Source organism: Phyllostomus hastatus, unplaced genomic scaffold, assembly GCF_019186645.2.
Source record: "Phyllostomus hastatus isolate PE091 unplaced genomic scaffold, TTU_PhHast_1.1 phas_scaffold_387, whole genome shotgun sequence".
NCBI classification, from domain to species: Eukaryota; Metazoa; Chordata; class Mammalia; order Chiroptera; family Phyllostomidae; genus Phyllostomus; species Phyllostomus hastatus.
This window is the reverse complement of record NW_025334027.1, coordinates 48697-73184: the sequence shown is the minus strand read 5'-3', so window position 1 is coordinate 73184 and position 24488 is coordinate 48697. Positions and strand designations below refer to the sequence as shown.

The window sequence follows — 24488 nt, the reverse complement described above, 5'->3', positions numbered from 1 at the left end:
GTGTCCCTCATCTCCCACCTGAGGGTCTGCAGGTGACCAATCTGTAAAGTGTTGTGCCATCTGAGAAAGCACTATTTTTCCTTTTTTTATAGACATTTTCACTGGGTAAAGTCTTGAGAGTGGACAGGTATCCATTGTTGTTCTGTTCTGTTCTTTTTGATTTTGTGTTCTAAAGACTCTGCTCACCTCCCCGCCGGCCCATGTTGTTTTCAGAGAGACCTCTGCCTGGTCCCGCTGCTTCGTCCTCCCTAGAGACGGGTCTCCTCTCTCGGGTGCTCTTGCAGTTCTCCCGGCAACACTGGCCTGGTGAACGGGAGTACGTTGTGACCACCAGCTTCCCTCCCCTCAGGGTCCGATTCCATCCCCAGGAGCCTTCCTCAGTCCCCAGGCAGCAGAGGCTTCCCTGACCCTAGGACCTGCCGTCCCCCTCCCTGCTCCCCCTGGGGTCACAGTGAGGAGTGACGTGCAGGGTCTCCAGTGTCGGTCCTCTCCCACAGGGACATTCCGGAGTCTCAGGCGTGAGTGTCAGCTTGAATGTAAACATCAAAGTCACTGCTTTGCTGGTCCCTGAGCACCATCTCTCCCTCAGGGGCGGGAGTAACTATGATGGAAGGTACTGAAATGAGACAGTGTTGTTTTAATCTAGATGTTGGATTTGGATATTGTCATTGTCCTCGTGTCTTCATGTAACATGTTCTGTGAACTGGGCACAGCATGCAAACATCCCCTCTGACCTGAATGCCCCGCCTCCTGCTTGTCCACAGATTTCACACAGGCTGGTCCAAGAGCTGCATGAGCCAGTTCCTTCAAGTCTATTATCTGTCTGCCTCCCTCCCTCCCTCCCTCCCTCCCTACCTACCTGCCTGCCTCAGTGTATCTGCTGGACAGCACGTGGAGGTCTTTCTGCACACAGGACACATCTCTACCGATCCACACCTGCATCTGTCTGTATCTGCATCATTTCTACACCTGTATCTGTGCTCACACCCCCCTGTTACCATTTCTCTCTCCCTGGAGACCCGAGCGAATACACCTTATTAGCTGTAACATTTGTTGTTAAAGGGTTTGTTTTAATGGCTGCTTTGGGGTCAGAGCGCTAATCTAGCTCACCAAGGCCCACCTTCCAGTGCTGCTGTGTCACTGCGCGGAGAGGATGGCACTCTCTGCACCTGCTCTTCCCTCGCCCCCACCCTGAGTGCTAGCATCGTCACCCCTTTGTTTGGACAGTCATCAAAAAGCACCGCATGCTGCTATTAACGTCTCATTTACACGCAGTTAATTCTATGGACATTAACGTAAGACAGATGTTTCTATGACTTTCCTGAAGTGACCTTTTCTCTGCTCCTTCTTTCTCTCTGTGGATTCCCACTTCTTCTGGGAGCATTTTCTTTCTGTCTGAGGGGCCGTTAGTGCCTCGTGTGGAGGTTCTGTTGGTGACCGATTTTGTACATTTTTCATATGTAAAAATTCTTTATTCTACCTTCATTTTTGAAAGGTATATTCGCTGCATAAATAACTCAAGCTCCACAGATTTTTTAAAGGTATATATATATATATATTTAAAGATTTTACTTATTTATTTTTAGACAGAGGGAAAGGGAGAAAGGGAGGGACAGAACCATTAATGTGTGGTTGCCTCTCACACGCCCCCTACTGGGGACCTGGCCTGCAACCAGCCGTGTGCCCTGACTGGGGATGGAACCAGTGACCTTTTGGTTCGCAGGCCAGGACTCAGTCCACTGAGCCACACCAGCCAGGGCTAAGGTTATATTTTTAAAAGCTTATCTTTAGAGATATTCTCCACTGTCTCCTTCCTTATGTCGCTTTACTGACAGGCCTGTTTTATCCACGAAGTTTGTTGTTCATCTGCGTTTGACATTATTTTCTCTCTGGCTGGTTTTTTTTTCCCCAGTATTGCCTCCTGATCACTGGTTTTGATCAATTTCATGATGAAGGGCATTTGTGTTGTTTCCTCTTGTTTCCTGGGGTAGACTTCTGTGGAGATTCTTAAATATTTCGTTTTTTTCCTCCGGTGCTGGAGCATTCTGGCCATCGCTGCACTACGCATTTCTCTGCTCACTGCGCAGGTTCCGTCCGCTCTGGGACTCCAGCCCCGCGCGTGTGGGGCTGCCTGTGCTTGTGCTGTGCATCAGGGGCTTGTTCTCAGCTCTCAGTCTTGTATTTCCTGTTTTACTTTGAGGAGTGCCCACTTTTATGGCATGAAGTTCACCACTCTCGCTGCTGCTGTGTCTCCTTGTTGCCGGTGCAAACTGTGTGGTTTCCCATCTCAGATGCCGCAGTTTCCGTATCTGAAGTGTGAGACGCTGTGCCACTCACATGTCACATGAGCCAGCACTTCACACGTGTGATCATGGCACCCAGTCCTCAACCAAATGGGGCACCATGACGACATCATCATTGTGTCGTCTCCCAGGACAGCCCTGAAGAGCCTGTCTGGAGGGCAAGGAGGAGAGGGGAGACTGGGGTCTCACATCCGGGGGCCAGGGCCATCCTGCTGTGGCCCGACCACAGTCCCCCCAGGGCTGGAAGAGGGTGTGACACAGAAGGAGGCTTGTGTCTCACTTCCCCGTCTGCCTGTGTCCCTGTGGCTCCATCACTGCTGTCCCACACCTGACAGTGATAGTCAGCCTTGACCTGGGCCTGGGTCCCGCTGATGGTCAGGGTGGCTGTGTTCCCTGAGCTGGAGGCTGAGAATCGGTCAGGGATCCCTGAGCGCCGGTTGCTGCTATAATACATGACCGGCACAGGGGCCTGGCCGGACTTCTGCTGGTACCAGTGCACGTAACTTCTGTCCTCAAAGTAATCTACCTGGCAGGTGATGGTGACTGTCTGTCCCGGAGCAACAGACGCCAACGGTGGCTGTGTCACCTCATAGGAAGTCGCAGAACCTGCCAGGGGGAGACAAAAGTGGGGGCTTGAGAATTAAGGGCCTATTCCCATAAGGACCAACATTAAGTCTGCATCTGGGCTGAGATCAAGGTTTGGGGGGACCCAGCTCCCTGTCCTGTTGGGCTGAGAGGCAGGCAGGGACTGGGGGCAGCACCTGTGCAGAGAGTGAGAAGGGGGAGCAGCAGAGTGGTCCAGGCCATGGTGCAGACTCCCCACAGCTCTGCCTCCTGACTCCTCAAGGCACCGTGGGCTCCCCAGGCCTCCCTTGTGCCCTCTCAGTCCTCTGGGGCCCTGATGTTTCAGTGTTTATACAAATGCACTCCCCACTGGGTTCTAAGGTGAGCAGTTAGCAGAGATCACTTTTACCCCCTCCAGGGGGCAGGCCAGGGGACTGAGGAGGAAGGGCTGAGTGCCCAGCTTCTTTTAGCTGCTTCTCAGGTCAGAAAATTATCCCTGGACTCTCACACCCCTGATCACCGTCACCTCCCTGGGGTCTGACCCAAAGCCTCCAGGCCGGGCGTCTGTCCTGGGATGGCTCAGCAGGGCTGCGGGCCTTCCAGGAGCCTGGACACAGGGCTGAGCTGGACCCTCTGAGACGCAAGTGACAACTCTTGACTCAGCAGGTGCAGGGCCATGGTCCCGACCTCTTCCCCCCTCCTCCTTCACCCCCTCTCTGTGTCACCATGCACGTACAAGTGTCCATTGTCACGTTTCATTAGACGTGGTTCCGTGGGGTCAGGATGCATGTGCGGTGCCTCTGGTGTGATGTGTTCCTTGTTCAATGGGCTCCTGCTTCGGGCGATTCACACCAGCTCCCAGTCTCACCCACACTGGTGTCTGTGTCCCTTCCTCCGCGCCCCTCTCCACACAGACTCGCTATGTGGGCTGTCCACTGTTTGGTCCTTCTAACATGCTGCATCAGGGTTTTAACTGATCTGGAAGAAGCTCCAGAAATCCACCTGACTGAGACCCCAGCTTCAGGCTCCATGTGTTCTGTGCGGGTCCCCAGACCCCTGGACTTCACATAGGTCGTGACCTCTGGGTACCAGACATTGTGGTCTCTCCTTTCAGGCTGAACTTGTTCCTGACCAAGGACAACCTGGTGACCAGAGCTGGACCTGAGCAGGGAGAATCCACTTCACTCATGACCTCCTAAAGTGTCTGTGCTGCTCCAGGCAGGGACCAGAGCTTCTGCCTGTGCCCTCTTCCCCTGAGATGGCCCTGAGCAGAGCAGCTGCAGTTCCTGGGACAGAGAGCACCTGCAGGTGGGAATAAGAGGCAGAGGGTAGCAGGTCACGGTGTCCCTTTCCTTTTCAGAGGTCCCTTCCAACAGTGAGGTGATGTGCATTTCAGGTAACGCACTCACGGGTGCCTGTCAGGGTCCAGGAGTGACGCTGTGTGATTCTGACTGTCACAATGTGGTCATTGGGTCTCAGGAGACAGATGGAACTTCCTGAAGTGCCTGCACTGGGCCTTGGAACTGAGGATACCAGGGCTGGTCTCCCTCTGAGGGAGCCTAATAGTCAGCCTCGTCCTCAGCCTGAGCCCTGCTGATGGTCAGGGTGTTCCAGTCCTCTGAGTCAGAACTAGAGAATTGGTCTGGGATCCCTGAGGGCCGATTGTTGTCACCCTACAGGACTGTTACAGCCCCAGCTTCTGCCCAGGCTGCTCTTGGATGCAGCTCTGCTGCCCCCTGCTGGTGGGAGAACTCAGACCTGGAGCTTAAGGCTTGCAGGTCACCCAGAGTGCTTGTCACCTGAGAGAGTGTGACCCCTGCCTTGTGCAGCCCTGCTCTGAGAGGTCACAACAGGTTCACAGGAAGGTGGGAGGTGCAGTTGATGGTCTCCTCCACACGGGTTTGAGGAATTTGGTTGTGACGTGTGTTGGAGCTGCTTTCTTTATGTTTTAGGTGCTGGGGTGTGTCGGGTTTCTTAGATCTGTGGGTTCCTAATGCTCATCAAAACTAGAACGTTCTGGTCCATGTTTCTTCAAACATTTTTCCTTTCTATCCACCCCACCCTTCACATCTGTTCAGGATCCCAGGCAGCCGTCAGATCCCGCGGCCTCAGGAGCTCAGAGCAGGAGGACAGTTCTGGGGACTGATTCAGAGCCGTGGACCCGTGAGTGACACAGCCTCCATCACGTGGACATGCAGTGTCCTTCACCGCTGCATGGATGTCTCCCCCTGTGTCCTTCATTCAGGCCCTGTGTCCCTACTCACACCCTGGCCTTGAAATCCCCAGCACATCCTGTCCTGCCGGCCCTGAATGCACTGCTGTCCCGCCCTCTGCAGAGCTGGCTGAGGGCGGGGAGGAGGGGGCAGCCTGGGGATCTCAGACCTGGGGCCTGAGTCAGACCAGCTCATGGCCTTGTCCCTGGGCATATTTGGGGTGAAAGAGAGTGTGACACAGTCAGTGGTTTTTGTCTCACTTCCCTGCCTGCTTGTGTCACTGTGAGCATAACCACTGTTGTCCCACACTGCACAGTAATAGTCAGCCTCGTCCTCAGCCTGAGCCCTGCTGATGGTCAGGGTGTTCCAGTCCTCTGACTCAGAACTAGAGAATCGGTCTGGGATCCCTGAGGGCCGATTGTTGTCACCATAGACGACTGTTACAGGGGCCTGGCCTGGCTTCTGCTGTAACCAGGAAGGATAAGTAATTTTTAAGGCCTCTGCCTGGCAGTTGATGCTGGTCGTCTGTCCCAAGGTCACAGACACTGCTGAGGACTGAGTAACTTCAGAAGAGGCCACCAAACCTGTAAGAGAGGACAGGAGAGGTGACTGTGAAGATGAGGGTCTCCTTCCTGGACTGCGCACACCCTGCAGCATCCCCTGTGCTGAGCGAATGTCAGGGCCAGGTTGCTCCTGGTTTCTTTAGGATCTTAGCCTTGGGAGTCAGCACCTGTGCAGAGAGTGAGGAGGGGGAGCAGGAGAGGGGTCCAGGCCATGGTGGAGAAGCCCCAGGATCTTCCTCTGACCCACAGCTGACGATGTGGCTTCGGGGCCTGTCTTATCCTGCAAAAGGGGCTCCATGCAAATCCACTTCCTTCCCCTTGTGGCCTTGCTGAGTGGCACCCGCTGGGCAGAGAGCAGCTGGGGCCAGTGGAGGGTTTAAAGCTGGGTCCTCACGTCCAGATCTGTGCCCGGGTTGCTCAGAGCTCTCTGTGGTGTTCAGGGGACAGTGCTGACCCCTGACCAGCCCCTGCACCCACAGGTGGGCTGAGTCTTCTCTCTGGTCTTAGGGAGAAGGCTCAGTCCCCTCCAGTGATGAGATCACAGTGCAGTGTGGGGGTGGGGGGGTGCTGGAAACAGGACCAGTAGGGACAGTGGTCAAGCTGGTGTCAGAGGCTGGATTTGCTCCAGGACACAGTGACACTGGTCACGTGCCTCTGGGGGAGTTTTTATTATGTTTTTGAAAAATTAGAAAATCTTTTGCATCTTGGTCTTGGCAAAAGATCTTGGACTTCATAGGAACCCTTGATATGTAAAAAGAAAGAAAATAAGTGGAAACCTTTTAAAATTAAAAAGTTTGTCCTACAAAAGGCCCTTGTGGAGCTAATTTAAGAAAACAATAAAGTGGGAAAAAACACTTGGCAATCCCAACCCATCAAGGAACCATGTGTATAAAGTTCCAAAAGTAATACGCTAAGCAAATAGCCCTGGCCAGGGGGCTTAGTTGGTTGGAGCATCATCCTCTGATCATAAGGTTGTGGGTTTGATACCCTGTCTGGGGGATTACAGGAGGCAACCAAATAATGCTTCTTTTTCTCACTGTTGTTTCTCTCTCTCCCTTCCTCTGTGTGCCTTTGTCTGTCACTAAAAGCAATGAAAAAAAAAAAGTCCTTGGGTGAGGAAAGTAAAGAAAGAAAGAAAGGAAGAAGGAAAGAAAGAAAGAGGAAAGAAAGAAAGAAGAAGAAAAAGTGTATAAGAATAAATACATGTTCACACACCCACAAACAGGAGGATCCAAATTTTTAAAAATATCTGTAGATCTGATCCAACACTTCACCAACAAAGAAGATGCACGTGTGAAAACAGGCACCTGAAGATCTGCTCACCACCACAAGTCACTAAGGTGATGAACACGACAGACAGATACAGAGGCACACACACCACGTGGAACAGGAAGAAAGTGGAGGAAGGGGTGCATGACACGGGGTCAGGTAAGACAGGGTCAGCTGCTCTGGAGGGATGACACAGAACATGACTAAGAGGGAGAAACCCAGATTTCACCAGAGTGACAGACAGACAGGCAGACAGAGACAGGGAGTGACAGTCTGAGAGAAGCAGAATGCACCAAGGGAAGGGGACAGCTCACCACACACATTCTCACTTTCGGCCCAGCCTGCGTGTCACCCCCTCAGCCACATCCCCTCCAGCTGCCTCCAAGGGCAGGTCCTGGCACCTGTGTCAGCTGCTCCGTGGAGTTACTGTCAAGAGCTCAGCAGGCTTTAATTATTCCCCTACTATACCAGTGACACCGTGTGATGTGGTTCTGGTAAAAAGGTTCTGGTATTTCAGTTCCTGGGAAAGTCAGTAGAATATCAACACATCCTGTCACCATCCCCCCACAGATGCGGCTGAGTCCAGTGACCCACAGGCAGAGACTGGAGGTAGGAGGTGGTCAACGTATTTTCCACCACAGGATTCTCATCCCCCGTGTCCCAGTGGACATTGTCCTGGCCTGTCCCTGGAAAACTCCCGTGGGCAGACGTGGAGCCTTCCTTGGCACCACAGGCTGAGAGTCTGGCACAGCTGGGGGACCCAGCCTGTGCTCCACGCGAGTCCTACCCCAGACCTCCCAACAGGCACCCAGTTCCCCTCCCGACCCAGCTCTGCTTCCAACTCGGCATCAGGTCTCTCAGTCCTGCCTCTGCTCAGGGACAAATGCTTCCTGTCAGACCTCAGTCCTGACAGTGCTCCTGCTTCACTCCCAGGTGTCCTGAGTCAAAACAGGCAGTGTTGCCACTTCCAAGGTCAACCCTGGAACACCAAGGTCTACGTTCATTCCTTGAGAAGAACCCCAAGATGGGAGCAAAGGCCAGATGGCACCTGGGGTCGGTCATCTCAGCCCAGCCACTCGCTCAGGGTCATGTTCCTGCCTGGCCTGCTCGGGTGTCACAGAGTCCTGCCTACAGCCTTTGATTGGGGTAAACAGGGCATTGCTTTGTGAAAATGACCTACATTGTGACTATATCTGAGATTTTCAAATGGTGATTTGAGGAGGAAGTACAGGACGATGGGATTTGCCAGGGAAGATGTAAATGTTTCAGGGTCCTGGCCAAGGACAGGGAGCAGCTTAGCCCAAGTCCCAGTGGGGGAGAGGATGGGGGATGGAGGTGTGGGCCTCACTCCTCTTTGGTCTGTGTCTCTGCAGCTTCTGTGAAAAGGCTGTTGTGTGTGTGGCTCTCACCACAGACATAGTCAGTCTCGTCCTCAGACTGGAGGCTGGAGATGGTTAAGTAGCAGTTGGCCCCAGAGCTGGAGCCCAAGAAGTCATCAGGGATCCTGTCCCCCTTCTTCTGGCTTCCATCACTCTTAATGTGCATCACGTACAGAGAGCCATTTCCCAGTCTCTGTTCATACCAGGGAATGGTATAGCTACTGTGCTCACTGCTGAGGGTGCAGGGGAGCTGGGCAGAGGCTCCCGGGGAGGCAGAAGCAGATGGGGGCTGGGTCAGCACAGGTGCAGCACAGAGACCTGCAGACACAAAACACGGAGATGGTTCCACAGGCACCCAGACTGGACAGACGCCCCTTGGGACTGAGCTTGGAAGGAAACTGTTGGGGAGTGGGACCCCTGTGTGTCCAGGGATGCTCTGACCTGTGGAGAAAACCAGGGGCAGGAGGGAGAAGGGAGCCCAGTCCATGGTGGGAGGGGCTTCCAGGAGCTCTGCCCTGAGATTGTCCAGCTGGCCCTGGCCTCTCCAAGCCCCTGTCTTATCCTCTGTCCTCTTAGCTCAAGATTGTGGAGCTCAAATGCAAATCTGTCTCAGATCTTGTCTCAACCCCAAGCTTGACAATCTCCTGCTGGTAATTTCCAGAGGAGGAGGATGGTCCAGGTGTTGGTATCATTAAGAGTTGATTTTACCCAATAAAACTGTCTCCAAAGAAGCATCAGTCACACCCTTTGCACTGAGCACACTCCAGGGTCTTGCACTATCAGAGATCCCCAGGCAAGACCCACAGGGCCCCCTGGTGCCCCCAGGATGAATGTGATTCTCTATGCGAGTAGCTCAACCTACTGACTACTTTGGAGGCCTTAATAGGTGTCACATGGTTGGTGAGTGTTTGACCTGCACCCCTCACCAGACATCATAATTATCCAACATCATCCTTCTGCTGATGTTCTGTCCAAAGAGCAGGGGGCCATCCTTGCAAGGTTATGATTTCCCCAGAGTCCCCCAGACAGTGATGCTGAGTCAAGGCTCCAATCCAGGGATGCAGGAGCTGGACCTCAGGGCCTGACCTGTGAATCCCCTCCCTGCTCAGCCCTTCTCCATGTGCCTTATCCTGTTCCTCCCCTGTCCCACGTCCCCGTCTCCTGAGTCCCTGAGTCACAGCCCTGCCTTCTGTGTGCAGGTGCTCTATCCCCCTGAGTCTGCTCTGAAGTGCGCTCAGATTTTCTCGGTGTTGGAATCTGTGTTTCCCAGTGAAACCCGGGTCTGTTTGTGCACGGAGGTGGGGCCACGTCCACCACCAAAGGCAACACAGCGAGACATTGGGGATCAGGTTGGGATCCTTGGGAGAATTGGTACAGAATGCCTTTTGTAACTTTGTCAAGGCCATTGAGTTTGCATGACTATCAGGATAGGACAAGAAATCTTTTAATATTAATAAATATGATTGACAAGGCACATTGTGGCCTAATATCAGAAACAAATGTATTTGTTTGCACATCAGTACTGCTGAGAATATAATGTAATTAGTTCACCTGGGAAATTCTGGAGGCCTTGTCCTTGGAGGTGATGGTGCAGCCCGGCTGTGACTCATGTGCACAGACAGACAGACAGACCCCTGACTCACTCCCCGAGTTTCGTCTGAGAGATAGTGGAGAGGGGACCAGGGTCTGGTGCCTGAGACATGCCCCCACTGTCCCCAGCTGAGGGGACCACAGCAGCTCCTCTCTGCCCTTCCCTCCCTGGGGTGTTCACTCCTCACACTCACACCTCAGGGTCCCCATGGGGCCCGCTGGCCCCTCCTGCAGGCCAGTGCTCACACCTTTGCTGTGGGTCTCCTGACCACCTGGGAGGTCAGCTGTGAGTGCCATCCTGGAAGATTTCATCTTCAAACCATGACCTGTGCTTGTGAGTTAGGCAAATGTATCCAGCTGTGGGAAATAGCAAGTGACCCCAAATCAATAAAATCCATCTAGTACCCTCCTTCCCTCTAGATCTCTGCACAAAATGTAACCTTATGACTTGTGTTGATGTTTATGGGAATGATCTGCCCACTGAAGGGGTTTCTTGTAGCAACAACTATTTACAAATGTATGTAGACTGTGTCATTCTTTACACTAGTAATAAAAATGTGCTCCATGGCTCAGAATCATGTTTAAAATTGTTCTTGTATTTAATATCAGGTCCTTGAGGATAGGAGTACTGTGAACACGATATAATAATTTTCTCATATTGTCCTCAATATTTGTGGTTTAGTTGGCAAGTGGAGCAAACATTCCTCCCCTAGTGAAATCTGGTCACAGGATCCCCGCCCTCCTCATGCCCTGGTGGCTGCAGGGATGCACTGCAGGGTCACTGACATTGTCCTCTGCCCCCAGCCCAAAGAGGACACGTCTCCCATCTGACCTGCTGTGACCATTGTGGTGTCCACAAGCCACATGCACCTACTGAGGATGAAATGTGGGCGGTTCCAGTAGGAGGTGCTGTAGTCTGAAACACCCAAAAGATTTTAAGATTTATGATGAAATAATGTAAAATTATCCACATTTTAATATTTAATTTGTACAGAAACATTTCCACTAACAGAATTAAACAGAATGTATCCTGTAAATTAATCCCACCCATTTCCTGTCCTCCAGCTGTCACTAGGCCTGAGTCACACCCAGAGACAGTGCTGAACCAGGGGGCAGTTCCCTGTAACCATTTCACTTCCCGGGAGGGCCGGGCTGAGAGCAGCCAGGGGCCTGCAGCTGTGGTGGGTGGGCGTGTGGGACCCGACTGGGCACCAGGGGATCTCACAGTGTCTGCTGCACTGGTCGGCTCCATTCAGAGTCCTGGGCGGCCTCGGAGCTTGGCCTCAGGAACTCAGTGGAGCTGGCAGCTCTGGGGATGCATCCAGAGCATTTTCACAAGGAGCAGCCCAGTCACGATAATATGGATTGTAGGACCGTCACTTCTGGACACAGGATTCAAGCAGGCTGTCCTTTTGCGAGGCCCTCTTTTTGGAATTGAGTCTGTGGCACAGACACATCAGGCCAGCCTGGTCCTGCCAGCCCTGAATCCAGTCCTCACCCAACCTCTGCACAGCTGCCTGAGGCTGCGAGGAGGGGCCAGTGGGAGACCTGAGAAAGGGAACCTGGGCCAAGGCTGCTCATGGCTTTGTCGGCAGTCCTCCTGGGGCCTGAGGAGAGTGTACACAGACTGAGGTTTTTGTCTCACTTCCCTGTTTACCTGTGCCACCGTGAGTATTAGTACCACTACTATATGCTGCACAGTAGTAGTCAGCCTCGTCCTGGGCCTGGACCCCGCTGATGGTCAGGGTGGCCGTGTTCCCCTAGTTGGAGCCTGAGAACTGGTCAGGGATCCCTGACGGCCGGTTGCTATCATCATAGATGACCGTTACAGGGGCCTGGCCGGGCTTCTGCTGGTACCAGTCAACATTTTTACCTCCAATGTTGTCTCCCCCACAGGTGATCCTGGCTGTCTGTCCTGGCTGCACTGACATCGAGGGTGGCTGTGTCACCTCATAGGAGGCCACAGACCCTGCAAGAGAGAAAAGGAGAGGTGGGCTTAAGGATGAAGGACCCCTTCCCAGGAAACCCGGGCCTGCCCTTGTTGGAGAGATCTACATGGATTCTGAGACTGGGCCTTGAGTCTCAGCCCAAGTGTCCCACTGATGTAGCTGACCCATGAAGCCTGTGAAGAAATGGGGACCCTCCTGTCCCTTTCTCCTGGCAGGTGCAGCCCCTCAGGGTCCCTCAGACCAGTGAGCACAGTGGAGGGTACAGCACCCCCATCCCCTCATATTGCAGCAGAACCCAGGGCATCTGGAGCCCACAGGCAATGCTCTGCTGAGCTCAGAGTCAGGGTCAGCCTTGTCCAGATCCCTGGGGCTGGGGGAGGGTGGGAGCCAGGGCTCAGCACCTGTGCAGTGAGCAAGCAGGCCGAGGAGGAGAGGGGTCCAGGTCATGGTGGAGGTGCCCCATGTCTGCTCCCTGAGGCCCCAGGCTGGGCAGCTCTCCTCCCAGGCCTCTCTTATCCCCTTGCTGGAGAGACAGCTGCTGGGTATGCAAATCAGCCAGGGCTCAGGGGAGCTGCCTGAGGAGCTGTGTGGTTCCTGCTGGGGGCTCAGCCTGAGAGACTCAGGGAAGAGAGGGTGGTCCCTGCAGACCCCACCTCATTCCCAGGGCATCCAGTTCATCCCCTGGTTCCAGAGCGTGGACTGACATCTCCACCCCAGACTGTCTCATGGCCTCACTCCTGGGCTGGCCTGGTCCCAGCAGAGCTCAGAGGTGACATCTGTCCACACGTTCTGCACCCACTATGGAGCGTTAACTGTAGCGGTGATGATATAAGCCTGAGGTCTGAGCAGAGTCCCACCCCAGTGACAGTGTGTGAGCATCAGAGCCTGAAGGACATCCCCCCTTGCTCAGGGCACATGCAGCACTTGGAGCCTCTGAGATGCTGTCAGTTTTTAACTTGGTTCCAACTCCTGGGACAGGTGACAGATGCTGTGCCCCATGTCCCCAGTGTGCGCCAGTGCCAGGGTCAGCCCCAGTGCTGGAAGAGGTGTGACAGTTACAGAGTGTGAGCACAAATGGGGTGTTCAGGACAGGAATGAATTACCCGGACCTGTGATGGTAAAACAGGCCAATTCTACAAGAACCCAATCTGAGAGACTCACAGTCAGTTGTTATGTCATCAGTGTCAAAGGTGATAATGTAGAAAACATACCACTCTTTTTAAAAATGGGACATACTGGTTAATATTTCTCTGTTTTACCACAATATTTTAATTATTAATAAAGGGATAGAGAGTCCAAAACATAAATTATAATAATCCCCCTGCATGGTAGAATTCCTCAGGCCCAGGCCCTCCCAGTCTCCAGGAGGCTTTGTCAGGTGGTCTCTGCTGCCCCCTGGTGGCCTCTCTACACTGGCTGCTGGAGGAGCAGGTGTGTGCTTTGTCCAGGTGCAGAGTCTGAACCCACTACTCACATGGTAACTCCCTGATCCAGGGACTGAGGGTCCCAGGGGGGATTGCTGTTCTCTCCATAGCCACTGCTGGCCTCAAGACCAGGCACAGGAGGCTCAGATCACCCATGGAAGTACAAATAGGCTCATTGGGAGGAGGAGAGGGCCGGCCCACCTGAAGCATCTCTGACATATCCCTTGGGTGGCAGTGTTCCTGGGTGTGGTTCTGGGGACAGAGGACTCAGAGGCTGCCTCTCCCTGATGCTCACCGCTAGTACACGTTGAAAACAGGGCGCTGGTGGCAATTGCCCCAAAGACTGAGACAGGAGACACTCATCCAGCAAATGGTGATTCGGTCCCACTCTGTCTGCCAGACACTGCGTCCTGGGTGAGACATGTGAACGGGACCAGTCCTTCCTCAGAGATGCCAGTGTGCACATGGGGGCACACAGTGGACATGCTGGTGTGGGTGACACAGCACAGTCACTGCCAACTTCTACTTGTATCTTGTCTGTCTTCCTCATAACAGCAGATGCTAGCTCTCCCCTGGTCTCTGTTGGCTGTTGTTGAATTTTGGTGCCTTGCTGATTACTGGACGTGTCACTCAGCTGGATGCTTTCCCTAAGAACTTTGGCTCTTGTGAAGGAATGGTTCAGTCTAGATTTGTGCAGCTCTTGTCCCCTTGACCCTGGGAGTGACAGCTGAGCTGCAGTGGCCACACTGAGGTCCCTCTGCAACAAGGGTGAGAGCAGAGCCTCCATTGGCCAGATGTAGGTAAAGAAAGTGAGAGGGACTGGGGACATCAGAGGGCTGGTGATGTCTGCGGAACACCCACTGCACCCACTGGCGCCTGGACTTATTGCAGGCGGAATTGAGGCTCCTGTCTGTCCATGTCTGTCCTCCCATAGGCAGGAGCCATGCATCTGGGAAGCAGAGGGTGGACAGGGGAGAAACACTGCTTGCTACCATCCCTAGGGGGCCACCAGCAGGCTTTTCCTCTGCATCCCCGATACTTTATGGTCTGCACGATGCATGAAATTAGCGGTTGAGGCTCTTCCAAGGCCCCTCCTGACTCCTCCTGACAGTGAATCATTGGGCAAAATTGGGGTGTTGTCTGAGGTGGGAGGATTGCGTTCCTTCCACACACAGAGGTAAGCAGGGGGATGAATGGAATGAAGGGGACCCTCCATTACTCCCTGTGTCTGTGATCACAGTTATAAAATCCCAACAACCCAACTCTGCAGGGCTGATAATGAACCAACACCTTCCAGAATGAAGGTGTGGTCAATGCACCTGACATGAGATCACGACCAGCTATGGTATTGCCTGAGGGCAATGGGCATATGGAGTGGGTAGGGGAGAAGGTAATTGTAAGTACCAGCTCTGACTGCAGGGTGGTTGTGGAAATGAGGATTATAGAAGTATCAATATTTCTTTCTTATATTAATAATGCATGCGTTTGGATACATATTAATCATATATTTTTGTAAAGTTACCCTGTGTCATTCCATTTTTATTTAACAAGAGACATGGTATCAGTAGCCAACTTTATATCTCAATATTGAAGTTATAAAGTATCAATACAACTGGGAGACACTAGCAAATAAAAAGGTACTTTGTATTCTCTTGAGGGAAAGGCTGAGCATGTTTGTGGTTGTTCATGGGATAGTTTTATCATATTTGGTGGGAACATGACTATGGTTATATTCCTCAGTTTGGAAATTGTGTGGGTTGTGGAGATGTGAGCGGTATTTGTGGTGACAAGGGGTGGACTGTGCTGATTTATTAAGTGTCACTGTTGACAAGCGGAACTGTATTTCACAGAATTATTTTCTCTGTATATTTGTGGGTAAGGTGGGCATAAAAAAGAGTTTCTTATACAAGATTCAGAGGGCAGAAGAGAAGCAGCACCCACAGTGAAGCTCACAGCATGGGGGTGTATCTGCTGGATCACTTCGTAGGAGGAGACGACAGCCCCAGTTTCCTTGGAGTCACCTTCAGGATGGCGCTGCCTCGCCCCCTGTCTCTCCCGCTGTCTCTCCCGCTGTCTCTCTCAGAGCCCATGGCTCCTACTGCGCTGGACTCTCTTGCATTCTGTAAAAAGCACAGGGAACAATCAGCTCTATCTGGGGACAGTGACTTGTACGTGGTGGATTTAGGTGAGAACCAGAGCTCTGTGGGTGTCCAGGGGCCACCTCAGTCCCCGATGACCATTTTTGGGATAGCGGGCCTCCGGGCCTGGGTTCCCGGGAGCAGACCGTGAGATGGAGAGCGGCGTGTGCAGGAAATCTGGAAGAAGTGAGGGAGGGGAGGCTGGGGGGGAAGGAGAAGGTGGCACCCAGGAGATTCCTCCAAGGCCTGAGGATCCTCCAGGGGGCTCTAAAGCTGTCATCTTTTTGTCGCCCTAACTGAGGCAGGGCCTTGGGTCCTTGGCCCCAGGCAGTCATCACACTGACCTCTCCGAGAAGGGCATGGAGGTCTGGAGGTCAGACAGCTGAAAACGTGGCCTAGTGACCACCATATGGAAATTCAAGGACAATGACCATGGGTGGTGATCTCCTTTTTCCTGTGCCCTCGGTCCCCAGGTCACACCCAGACCCAGACAACATCAGGACAGCCCCGTCCTGCCAGGCTTGGATCCCCTCCTGACCCACCCTCTGCAGAGCAGGCTGGGTCCTGAGGTCTGGGGATCTGGGCCAAACCTGTGCATGACCGCAGCCACATTTCTCCTGGGGTTGGAGGAGACTGTGACACAGATGGGGAAGGGGTTTGTGTCTCACTTCCCCATCGGCCTGTGTCACTGTGAGTATCACCGCTGCTGTCCCATGACTGACAGTGATAGTCAGCCTCATCCTCGGCCTGAGCCCTGCTGATGGTCAGGGTGGCTGTCTTCCCTGAGTTGGAGCCAGAGAATCGGTCAGGGATCCCCGAGGGCCGCTCGCTAAACTTATAAATGACCGGCACAGGGGCCTGGCCTGGCTTCTGCTGGTACCAAGATGCGTATTTGTTCCCTATTAAATCTCCAGAGCAAGTGACTGTGGCCGTCTCTCCCAAGGCCACTGACACTGAGGATGGCTGGGTCAGCTCGTAGGAGGCCACAGAACCTGTCAGGGAGGAGAGGAGAGAAAATTTGAGGATGAAGCATCCACATCGACGGGGTCCTACCCCGAGGTTGTGCCTGAGTTGAGTTCTGGCTTTGAAAAAGGACGAGCCCAGGGCCTTGTGGGGGCTGAGCTTGCAGGCAGAGCCAGGGGGCAGCACCTGTGCAGGGAATCAGGAGGGACAGCAGGGCAAGTGTCCAGGCCATGGTAATACTACCCCAAACTCTTCCTCTGAGCTCCCAGTCTAGGATCGGGCCTCAGGGTCTCTCTTATCCTCTGGAAGGGGGCAAGGATCCTCATGCAAATCTACTTCCTCCTTCCTTGTGGCTGATGGGTGTCTCCCCGCAGAGTAGCAGAGGGCTCATTTAAAGGAAGCTGCTGCATGGGCCCTATTCCTAGGGTTTGCACCCAGACCCCCGGGGCTGTGTGTGGTGTTGGGTGAGACAGTGCTGAGCCCTGACCCGGCACCTGCACCCACCCTTTAGGCTGAGTCCTGGGCCTTCCCTGTGGGCCCCGGGAGCACCCGCAGCCCTCCCCTCTGGTGACGAGATCACCCGTGGGGCTGAGGGGCAGGGAGTGGTTGAAGCAGGAGCTTGTGGAGACAGTGGTCATGCAGGTGTAGGTGAGGCCAGAGACCCTTGATCAGATATGGAGAAATTGCTCATGTTCCTCTCAGGCAATCCTTTCCTTATGTTTTAGGAAGAGAACATTGGAGAACCCTTTGGCATCCAGGGCTAGGCAAGGGTTTTTCAATGATGTCAGAGCTTGGTTTGTAAAGGGAATGATGAATACACTGAACCTCATCAAAGTATCTTTTGCTTTGCAAATAATTCTAAAGAGGATAAAGAAAACCCAAGAAACAGAGAAAGTATTGGAAACCACATACCCAGTGAATGTGCATTTGGAGACACGGGTCCCTCGTGCACAGCTGAGGGGAATGCGAAACAGCAAAGTCGCCTTGAAAGAGTTTGGCAGCTCCTCAAAAACTAAAGCTGCGGCTCCTACGTAGCCCAGCAGTCGTGCTCCTGGGCATTTATTTCACAGAAATGACGACCTAGGTTCCCAGAGAAGATTTTGCTGGTGGAAATGGGGTTCTTTCAGAGAGTGGCAAGGGAAGCATTCCAGAGACCCAGGAAAGGGAGGCTGTGGTTTCAGGGTAAGATGGATGGGGGTGGAAACAGAAGACGGCCCTCAGGTTTCCAATGCCCCATCTGTGCCCATCCCGCTGTGGAAAAAGTCCAGTCTTGTCTTCCTCAAGCCCCAAACAAAAGCCAAGGTCCAAAATTTCTGCGCAATTGGCTCAGTCCAGGCTTTGTCACTGTCCTCATACAGGGGCTTAGTCAGTGTTTCTGGCTGCGCTCTGGCAGCTGTGTGCCCAGGCCCGTGTTTGGAGTCTGCACAGCTGGCAGGCGACTGATGGCTACTGGGCTCGGGTCCTTGCTGTAGAGAAAGAACTTCTTTGTTAAGCTGGGGTTATGTTAACTGGGGCTTGGGAAGGACCAAGTGCCCTTTCAAACTAACCAATCAACATCCCAGTCTCTTGTGGGCTTTTGCTGGGTCCTCTCGCAACCAAACCATTTTCTATCTCTTCCAGGGCTCTGTGTCCCTTATCCAATCCCATCCTTTCCCCAGGCTAGACTCATCCCCCTTACGGTCACATCCCAGTTCCTACTGAGCGTGCCTCAAAGTAAGACTTTCTCCTGCACCATTGTGGCCTCTACTGGCCATGTATCCAGGAGAGGAATTTCTTCTGCTGTTTGTATTCCTCTCTGGGTAATGAACAGTAGTGATCCTCCTTGCAGGTATGGGATTAAAGGTCCCCTAGGGGGTGTGTGAAGCTGTAGCTTCCTAGTGAGGCAGGCCCAATACTTGATTCACCTTCCCAGTACATCATGCTTCATAAAGTCTGATTTCCTTTGCTCCCTCCCTGTGTTAATATCTAACTACAAATGCTAACAAAGCTGCACGATGATGCTCATAGCACCCGTGTGCATAATGTTGCCCAGTGAGCGCAATCCACACACTCTGCTTGGTGGACAGTTAAACAGACTTCGGTCTGCCCAGACGGTGGGACTCTGCTCAGCAGTGAGAGGAGGGGATTCTCGTGCAGCTGTAATTTTGAGGAACCTCCAGGGGACTAGGGGGAGTCCAAAAATCCAAGCCCAAAAAGCTAAATACAGTAAGGCTCTATTTTCATTTCTATACGTCATGTCTGTGAGACAAGATTTTAGAAATCTTGTCCTTAGAATGAATCGGTGACTGCAAGGGGTGGTGGTCTCAGAGGGAGGAAGTGGGTGCTGTTACAAAAGGACAGCAGGAGGGATCCCGTGGTGGTGGAATGTTCTGTGTCCTAACCGCGGCAGTGGAGGCGTGAACCTACACCTGCTGCAGAATCACGTGCAACGAAACGCACACTCATGCAAACACGCACACAATGACCTAGCAATTCCTCTCCCAGGTGTTTACCCGAGTGAAATGAAAACTAATGACCAAACAAACACCTGTGAAAGGTTGTAAAGGTTTTATGCGAAGCAGCGAATGAGTGGAAACCAGAAACTCCCAAATGTCATTAACTGGGGAGTGGATAAGCACCCTTAGGCTCGCCTGTGTGGTGGAATTCCACTTTGCCATGAAAAGGGAAAGAACTGTTACCACAGAACAACACGGACGGATCTCAGGAGACTGTGGAGAGTGAGGGAAACCAGAGCCACAGGGCTGCCTTGTATTGTGTGACCTCATTTGTGGGGCTTTTGTGCAAAGAGCCACTTCTAAGGACAGAGGACGGACCAGTAGTGGTCAGGGGGCGGGACGAGGAGAGGCTCTGACTGCCCAGGGGCCTGAGGGTTTTCTGGGCACTGGGGGAGCTTGAAACATCCTGATGGTGGCAGGTGTTACTGCTCTGTAGCCTTTGTCACAACCCACAGAACTGCTCACTAAAAATAAGCATTTCAGTGTATGCAAATTAAACTGAATTTCCATTAAAAAGAAAAGTAAACTGTGGCGGGTGAGCACACCCACTCTCCCAGAGAGTCCCAGTTCAGGAAGCCTGGAATAATCGGAGAAGGCACTGCAGGGAGAGGTGCCCGGGGATCAGGCATCGTGCTGACCCGCGAGGCCGTCACAGCCACGCCCGAAGTAGAACTTGCACCCAAGTCAGTGACGGACTCAAAGCAGCAGTTTTGCTGTTTTTAAGGGGGGAAGCCCGGCAACCACGTCCGTGCACGTTCACAGACTCACACACCGACACAGAAAAGACGAGGAGGAAGGAATGCGTGAGAAGGGAACAGACAGCACGGGGCGAAGACATACTGGCAGAACTACCCAGAACGCGGCCGACCCGGAGGAGCGGAGATGCGCAAGCGGACTGAGAGGCGGAAGGAGACCCCCGGGGCGGGGGACGCCCACTGAGCGCGCTCTCAGCCGTGTCAGCTCGCCTGTCTCCAGGTGCGGATTCTGGGAATGGTTTCACCTGCTGCCTGGGTTTAATTGTCAACAGCTCTTCGGGTATGAGATATTCCCCACCTGTAAGAGTGACCCTGCCTAATGTCCACTCTGAGGACCCTGCTAACGGCACAGAAACTAATTCCTTTGACGTGGACGTGGACTCCTAGTCCCAGAATCCCCCGGTGTCTCTGAATCCGTGTGGGGAACCGTCCGGGGGACAGTGACACTTGTCCTTCACACCAATCGGTGCTCTCCGACGACGGTGCTGACAGTGGCCTCACTGAGGTCTACCCCTTGCACAACCTTGACCACCAGAAATGCCCTGTCGGGGGCCCTCTCTCCCTCTGACCCGGGACGTGAAGTGGCAGCCCCCTCACTGGCTGGCACCATCTAAGCGCAGCCGGGCCCACCTGTATCTGCTCCCTCTGTACTCCCTGTCATCACTAACACAGGGCGTCCCTCTGTCCATTGAGGCCACTGCTGACTTTCTTCCACGTTACCAGCACCACGGGCCCCACGTGGACCTGGGTGAGGTGTGGTCCACACTCGGGTTGGGTTCATTCCCCGAAGTCCTCCTGACATGCTGTCCTGCAGTGTGGGAGGTGGAGGACACTCCGCCCACTAGAGGATGCATGGGAGACTTTTTGGGACAAAGTCGCTGTGTCCCTTGCAGAGAACACCATCTGACTGGAGAGGGGGGGATGGGGAGGGTCCCAGGTCCCTGTGATCCAGCCCCCTTGGCTGACCGAGGTCACTGCAGGACTGAGCCTGAGTCCATGTCCTCCTGCCCATTCTGCCCCTTGTCCTCTCCCTCCCCGGAGACCAGCCCCCCTTTTCCCTCCTGCCCCTTCGAGGTCACACAGGCCACTGGCAGTTCCTGGATCTTCATCGGAGAATCACTGGGGACCAGCCTGACATTCTAGGACACAGCCTCGAAATCCCAGCTCGAGTCAGTGTCCTGCAGTCACTGTGCACAACCGGCTGCTCCCTGACGGCTTGAGGCTGTGGCCGTGTGAGAGAAGGGTGGTGTGTCATTTCCCAGAAGAGATATGGAGGAAATGAACACGTCCAGTAAACTTGCTCCCGAAATGTGTTGTTTGAAGTGGAGCAACCACAGTGCTGAGATATAAGGGGATCAACATATTTTCATGTCAGTGTCCCCTGCCCACCATGCTGTCCCAGGGGACATGGACCTCCACTGTCCCCTAAAAGGTCCTGTGGCCACATGTGAAGCCATCCTTGCCACCAGAGGCTAGGGTTCAGCACAGCTGGAGGACCCAGCCTGTGCTCCACCCAGGTCCTGCCCCAGACCTCCCAACAGGCACCCGCTTCCCTCCCGGACCCAGCTCTGCCCCTACCACGGGGTCAGGTGTCTGTCCTGCCTCCGCTGAGGGACAAGTGCTTCTCCTGCCGAATCTCAGTCCTGACAGGACCCCTGTCATAAACCGTGTCCACTCAGAGTGTGGACATTCACTGCTAGTGGCTTCCATGGTCACTGCTGAAAGTGCAGTCTCTACATTTTTCCCTGATCAGCACCCCCACCTGGAGCACGGGGATCAATGGCGCCTGGGGACACAGTCATCTCAGCCGAGCCTCTCTCTCAGGGCGTTTTCCCTTCCGACTGGGCAGCTCTCTCCCAGCGTCGTCCCCACAGGCCTGTTTGAAGAAACACAAAGAATGCTGTTTTGTCCAAATGACCTAGATTATGAGCTGCATCTGCCTGTCCTTAGGGGTGTCCCCAGGAGGATGAGCAGGATGATGGGAAAGTCAACCAATAAAGTCAGGGTTTCAGGGTCCTGGGGTGAGAGAGGAAGCATGTCAGCCAGAACCCGCAGGGAGGTGGGAGAGGAGGAGGAAGGTTTTGGCCTCACTTCCCCTTTGCCTGTGTCACTGTGGCTTAACCAAATTGGCCACCAATATTATAGTCTGCACCACAGATATACTCAGCCTCGTCCTCAGACTGGAGGTTGGAGATGGTCAAGTAGCGGTCGGCCCCAGAACTGGAGCCTGAGAAGCGATCAGGGATCCCATCCCCCTTGCTGTGGCTTCCGTCACTCTTAACATACATCAAATACCGAGGGGCCTTCCCTGGCTGCTGCTGAAGCCATGCAATAGTGTAGCTGCTGTGCTCACTGCTGAGGGTGCAGGTGAGCTTGGCCGAGGCTCCCGGAGAGGCAGAGGCAGACGGGGGCTGGGTCAGCACAGATGCAGCACAGAGACCTGCAAACACAAAATACAGGGATGATGGCAAAGGCACCGAGACTGGACAGATGCCCCTTGGGACTGTGCTTGGAATGAAACTGTTGGGGAGTAGGACCCCTGTGTGCCCAGGGATGCCCTGACCTGTGGAAAAAACCAGGGGCAGGAGGTAGAAGGGAGCCCAGTCCATGGTGGCAGGTGCTTCCAGGAGCTCTGCCCTGAGGCTGTTCAGCTGGCCCTGGCCTCTGAAAGCCCCTGTTATCCTCTCTCCTTGCAGCTCAAGAGGGAGGAGCATGAATGCAAATCTGTTCTCCATTCCCCCCTCTGAGCCCTGAGCCTAACAGCCTCCTGCCGGTAATTTCCATATGTCAGAAGAAGGCCCAGGTGTGGGTTTCACTGTTAAGAATGTATTTTACTCACTAGAAGTGACTTCAAAGGAGCCTCAGTCATGCCCTTTGCACTTGAGCCTAGGCAAGGGCACTTAACGTATAAAGTTCCCCAAACAAGGACCCACAGTGTCCCCTGGTGTCCACAGGAGGAATATCATCCTACATGTGTAGCTAGTGCATCAGATGGCTACTTCTAAGAACTCAGTGCAGGGGTGTCAAACTCAATTTCACCTGGGGGGGGTACAAAGCCCTTGAGGTTGCCTTCAAAGGGCCAAATGTAATTTTAGGACTGTATAAATGTAACTACTCCTTAACTAGCAGCAAGGAGCTTGGTACTGCTGCAGGGTAGAAACAAGATGCCTGGCTGGGTAAAACAAGGTGGAGGGCTGGATTCGGCCCCAGGACCTGGCGTTTGCCACCTCTGACTTAAAGGATGGTGAGCCCTGGGGAGTGTTATATACGCACTCCTTAGCTGACGTCATAATAACTTGACATGAGAATATCCCCACGTCATCCCTGTGCTGAAGGCTGTCATTGCGAGGTTATGATTTTCCCAGAGCCCCCCAGTCAGTGATGACGAATCAAGGTTCCCTCCAGGAGGCCGACCGAGAGGATGAGCATTTGGTCCTTGCCTTGCCCTGCCCCTCTCTGGGCCATGAGTCCCCGCTGCCCCCACCCCAGGACCCCTGTCACGCCCCTCTACTCTTTTCCCCGGGGTGCCGTCCTCCCGGAGTCTGCTGTGAGGGGCGTTCAGGTCCTCACGTGTCGGCACCTGCCCTTCCCTGTGACACACGGGTCTGTCTGTGGGAAACGTGGGGACCCTCCCGCAGCTCCTTCCCTGGCAGAGGACACAGTGTCCCGTGTCAAAGGGGCATTGGCATCATGACTGGACAGGGTTCGTGTCAGCCTGGATCTCTAACAGTTTATGTCACGGCTCAGTTTCTCTCGTGGTCAAAGTCGTTGAGTTACCACAATGGTCAGTATCAGGAGAGAAACCATTGGTTTTATAAAACTGTACAATTTTTCATTTTCAAGAAAGCACTTTTTACCTGCTGTCCTGGACAAATACATCAGCTGTCACCCTGGTGGTACTGAGGGTGCAGTGAAATGAGTTCACGTACAAAATGGTGGAGGCATTGTCCTTGGAGGTGACGGTGCAGCCCTGTGGTGACTCATGTGCACAGACAGACTGACAGACCCCTGACTCATTCCCTGAGTTTGGCCTGAGAGACAGTGGAGACTGGAAGAGGATCCAGTGCCTGAGTCACACCCCCCGTTGTCCCCAGCTGAGGGGACCACAGCAGCTCCTCTCTGCCCTTCCCACCCCGGGGCGTCCACTCCTCACACTCACACCTCAGGGTCCCCATGGGGCCTGCTGGCCACTCCTGCAGGCCAGTGCTCACACCTGTGCTGTGTGTGGGTCTCCTGACCACCTGGGAGGTCACCTGTGGGTGCCACCCTGGGAGATGTCACCTCAAACCATGATCTGTGCTTGTGAGGTAGGCAAATATATACCTTTGCTGAGAACAAGAAGTGAACAGTTTTGGCCAGTATTTCCTCAAATAATTTTTACACCTTCCACCAAATCATTTCTGCTTCAAAGGTTGAAATCACATTCGCATGAGGCTCCCGCATGCCCTCCCGCACACTGACGCTTCCGTGCATGTTTCCAGTGTGGTTTCGTGTCTGTGTCTCACGTCCCCTCTGTAGTTTCTCCCCCACGTCATCTGTCACTGTCTCTCCTCTGCAGCGATGAACCTGCTGTCAGTCACATCAGGGTCATTGTGTCTCAGACACTGTAGTTTCTGAATCTGTGTATTGACTTGGCCGTGGTTTTTGTCCTCCCAGTCTGCAGTGACCATGTTCAAGCATCGCCTACACACTAGAATTAACTTAATACAAATTTTCAAAAATCCTTGACTAAACTATTCAATCCTCTCTGAAATTTCGTCACCAGGATGATTGGTTGATTTTGTTGTTTATCGTAGCTGGTATTTTCTTCTTTCCAATTGGGAATATCTGATGTGACACCAGACTTGGTGCATATTTCCTTGTTGGCGAACAACACTTGTGTT

General features: G+C 53.5%; 1 protein-coding gene and 3 gene segments (V, D, J or C); all 4 read right to left on the bottom strand.

Annotated features, from left to right (window-relative positions):
• LOC123806650 (immunoglobulin lambda-1 light chain-like) overlaps nucleotides 1-24488 on the bottom strand; it is a 141518-nt gene that overhangs the window by 99808 nt on the left and 17222 nt on the right. The gene's annotated exons all lie outside the window — the stretch shown is intronic.
• On the bottom strand, nucleotides 2416-3110 carry LOC123806572. The segment is given in 3 exon segments: nucleotides 2416-2454; nucleotides 2584-2909; nucleotides 3065-3110. Coding segments are annotated over 3 exon segments (411 nt in total).
• Nucleotides 8257-8778, bottom strand: LOC123806571. The segment is given in 2 exon segments: nucleotides 8257-8609; nucleotides 8733-8778. Coding segments are annotated over 2 exon segments (399 nt in total).
• LOC123806652 lies at nucleotides 21723-22256 on the bottom strand. The segment is given in 2 exon segments: nucleotides 21723-22045; nucleotides 22169-22256. Coding segments are annotated over 2 exon segments (369 nt in total).